Genomic DNA, 3,644 nt, shown 5'->3' with positions numbered 1-3,644 from the left:
GCAAGTGCTGTAAAACTCTTCACTAAAACAAAAATTGCAAGTGGTGTCTGGTCTGTTTAGAAAGAATGTGTTTGATGGACAGTTTCACTTGCAGATTCTATAGAATTCCAGTGGTAGGTTCTTTTTCGTTACTTTGACTCTATGATAGTTTCTGTCTGTTTGTCTCAGTCGTTCCGCGTTTTGCACTAGCTAGACAGAACTACTGTGATTATATCAGTGTGTCTCTTGTCTCTTGTTGCTTGAGAATTCAACTGATAGAAGGTTCTGTTTCTGTATTTTCTCTCTATTATTATTATTATTATTACATATATTGTTATTATTATTATTAATTAGTATTATTATCAGTATGTTGTTTCTGTCTGTCTGTTATACACTAGATGAGCGCTAGATTAATCATTATTGTGTCAGTGTGCTGTGTGTTTCATCATTTCAGCAAGAGTCTTATACTGCACTTGCATCACAATTTAGGTAATTTAAATTTGGTTCTCGTTTTAAGTTACACAAACTTATCAAACTGAAGTGAAGAAAAGTTGTGTTTTCTGCTGTCTTTTTATATTTCTCCATTTTGTTATGAACAAAAAGCAACATTTTTCATGTTGTAAGAGATTTCGTTTGTTTTTTGTTTTTTCTTATATTTTACTCATTGTAAATTGTAAAGAGAATCTCAAGGTTCCTCTCTGCTGTTTAATGCTATACTTTTATTTTTGTTTGTCGTTTAAAAAAAAATTAAACTTTTGCAATGTCGTTCGATTTTTGAGAGGTGAAGATTTTGCATCGAGTATCTTCCGTCTTTCTGCTGGGATGTTGTATGCCCTCTCAGCCAGGGTGGGTCTTGAGAGGCGGGGTTGAGGCAGCCCGCCTCCTAAATGTCCTCTACAACATATTGTGTTGATGGAGGCCTAAAACGAGTACAATCATCCCCTCCCCCCACCCCCACCCCCACCCCAGTGTTGCTTTGTTGATGTGTGTATATTAGTCTAGTATAAGATCTTGGAGGTGCTGCACGCAATCCACTTACGTCTGTAGGTATTTTTTACGCAAGAGACAAAAAAACACCAAAACATGAGTTTTTTGTAGTGTTGTTCCTATGAGGAATTGTGAAAAGCGAGACAACAATTGCAAGCCTTGACCATAGCATTAAACTGCATTTTGGTGATGTTGAGAGGTGTGCATCTTTGATAGGGCTTTGGAGGGTATTAAAATCGAAAATTCTCAAAATTTGGACTTAAGTGGAATGCTTGCCACAGTGATGATATCTATGTCTGACTCTAATTATGTATCTGCCAAATTAGGTCAAACTCAAACAGGTGGTTGTTGGTTGGAGGCTGCCACTGGTAGGTCCTTCTTCTTTTCTTTCTCTCTGTTGTTTCTATCACTCTGTCTTGCTTCTTCCATGCGCTATCTGACTGATATTGTATCGACGTGCTTCTCTTTACTAACAAAAATCTGAGGTCTGACTCTTATTTTTGGTCTCAAATTATGTAATTCGCAACTACTGTAATTACTGCTGGTGATACTATGATGAGTAGACCCAAGACAGAATATTCTACCGTTCAGTCTATCCCCAAAAAAATATTGAAAAATTTTGGAAGATGCTGGGGGAAGAAATTATCGTTATTTTTTCCAAAGATTTGTTTGACCTAATTTGGTAAATACATAAACACGGTTAGAGTCTTAGACCAACAATAATATATATATACATACACATCATATACACATGTATTATAATGATAATATATATGTATATAATTATAATATATAATGATGTGAATTTGATGAAGTTTCATTTTGAAATGACTGTCTCTGCTTTATATAATATACATGTGTACAATATCTTGTGTTCAAGTTGAATAAAATTATAAGTTCTGTGACTTTGATATTGGCCTGCACGTGTGTATGTGTTTGTCTGTCCCCGTCGTTTTATGCTAGAAAAATTCTGAAATTATGCAAACTGAGACCCAAGAGTGTGAAATAATAATGCGATTCTGATAAGATACATCTTTATTGTCCAGGTCCTGGCACATTGGTTTGGTGTTCCACCACGTGGAATCTGTTAATTTTAACAAAGAATGATAAAGGAAAATAATCAGAAATTATGTTAAAAAATGATCAAATTTGGCTAAATTATGCGGGGTGCATAACACCCTGGGGACGGGTATGTACAATAATAATAACTCGCAATGTGGGCAGTAAGCGGGTGCTCTGGTGTTGTTTGCTCCTTCTTTCCTATCAAACATATATCTTCCTTATTTCCCCTCCTTCTGTTTTGTTTGTTACTCCCTTGCTCTAATCACACCTCTAATCTTCAGCTCCTATATGACCTTATTGTTGTGCAAGTGCTGTAAAACTTTTACTAAAACTGACTCGCAATAATATAGTTGTCACTTGTGTCATAGTGTGTTGTCGACGGGTGCTCTTGTGTGGTTTACTCCTTCTTTCCTATCAAACATCATGTTTGTTTGTTTGTCATTGAAATATAATGCCCTAGGTGACGCAAAGATAAGATATTATATATTATAAGATACATCTTTATTGTCCAGATCTTGGCACATTGGTTTGGTGTTTCACCAAGTACACATGCACACACACACACACACACACACACACACACTGACACTCACACGAGTAGGTAACAGTAGTAGAAAGCGTGCTCTCCCTGTGAGGACCCACTAGGCAGGTCCCAAGTCTCGAAGTCAAAAGGGTCCACAAGAGAAGCTGTACAAGCCGTTCCTCGTCGTTTTATGCAAGAAAAATTCTGAAATTATGCAAACTGAGCCAAAAAAATGTGAAATTATGCGATTCTGTCAATTTCATCAAAGGATGAGAAAGGAAAATGAGAAATTATGCACAAAAATTATCAAATTTTGCTAAATTATGCGGGGTGCATAAAACCATGGGGACAGACAAGCCGACTAAAGAACTGATCAGGAAGGCTCAGTGGGCTATAATTATAATTTAATATCATTATGATAGATTGCTGCTGCTTACTGATCCCATAATCCACGAAGATCGTAGGAGGGGCGCTGTATAATAGAGAAGCTCGTCAGGGGCCTCCACTTTTCGTGTTGTTTTCTTTGAGAGCGCCCGGGTTTGGGTTGGGCGAAGGATTTCCCTGTCCACTCCGCAATGTTGATTATGATAGGTACCGGACTTTAAATGTGATGCGATCGAGAAGAAGAAGAAGAAGAGGAGGAGAAGAAGAAGAAGAAGATGAGGAGGAGGAGAAGAAGAAGAAGAAGATGAGGAGGAGGAGAAGAAGAAAAAGAAGAAGAAGAAGATTCCTTCAATCAACTTTCAACATGAAATTTACGAAATTGTTCACTGTAACTTTTCGTCCAAGATGGCTGCTGCATATCCCTCAGATGGTCGTTGCTATAGAAATGGTTGTAGCCAAAAATAGTCATCATCTCCCCACACACATCTTGCACAGATTTCATTTGTTTGTGTGTGATTTTTCTCCTCCATCTTGACGCGATCTTGTATGGTTTTTGGGAGTCTGTTTCTGACCTCAGACGTGACTCTAATTTTGGCATCCAGGGAATTCCCGCAAACTCGTAGATAGCTTTGGTGGTGCGGACTGGTGCTGTGGCGAGGTCCTCATAGCGTAGGGTTCGCAGACGATCTGAAAGGGGTTTTTTTTTTTG

General features: G+C 37.9%; 1 protein-coding gene across 1 annotated transcript in view; it reads right to left on the bottom strand.

Annotated features, from left to right (window-relative positions):
- Positions 1-2,940: 2,940 nt before the first annotated feature.
- Positions 2,941-3,644, bottom strand: part of LOC106013451 (carbohydrate sulfotransferase 4) — a gene marked incomplete at its 5' end in the record, with an annotated part of 6,677 nt that continues 5,973 nt past the window's right edge. The window contains 1 exon segment of the mRNA XM_013089257.2: positions 2,941-3,616. Within this exon segment, the coding sequence (XP_012944711.1) occupies positions 3,288-3,616 (329 nt within the window).

This window comes from Aplysia californica, unplaced genomic scaffold, assembly GCF_000002075.1.
Source record: "Aplysia californica isolate F4 #8 unplaced genomic scaffold, AplCal3.0 scaffold00911, whole genome shotgun sequence".
NCBI classification, from domain to species: Eukaryota; Metazoa; Mollusca; class Gastropoda; order Aplysiida; family Aplysiidae; genus Aplysia; species Aplysia californica.
The sequence above is the reverse complement of the archived record's forward strand: the minus strand, read 5'-3'. Positions and strand labels throughout refer to the sequence as shown.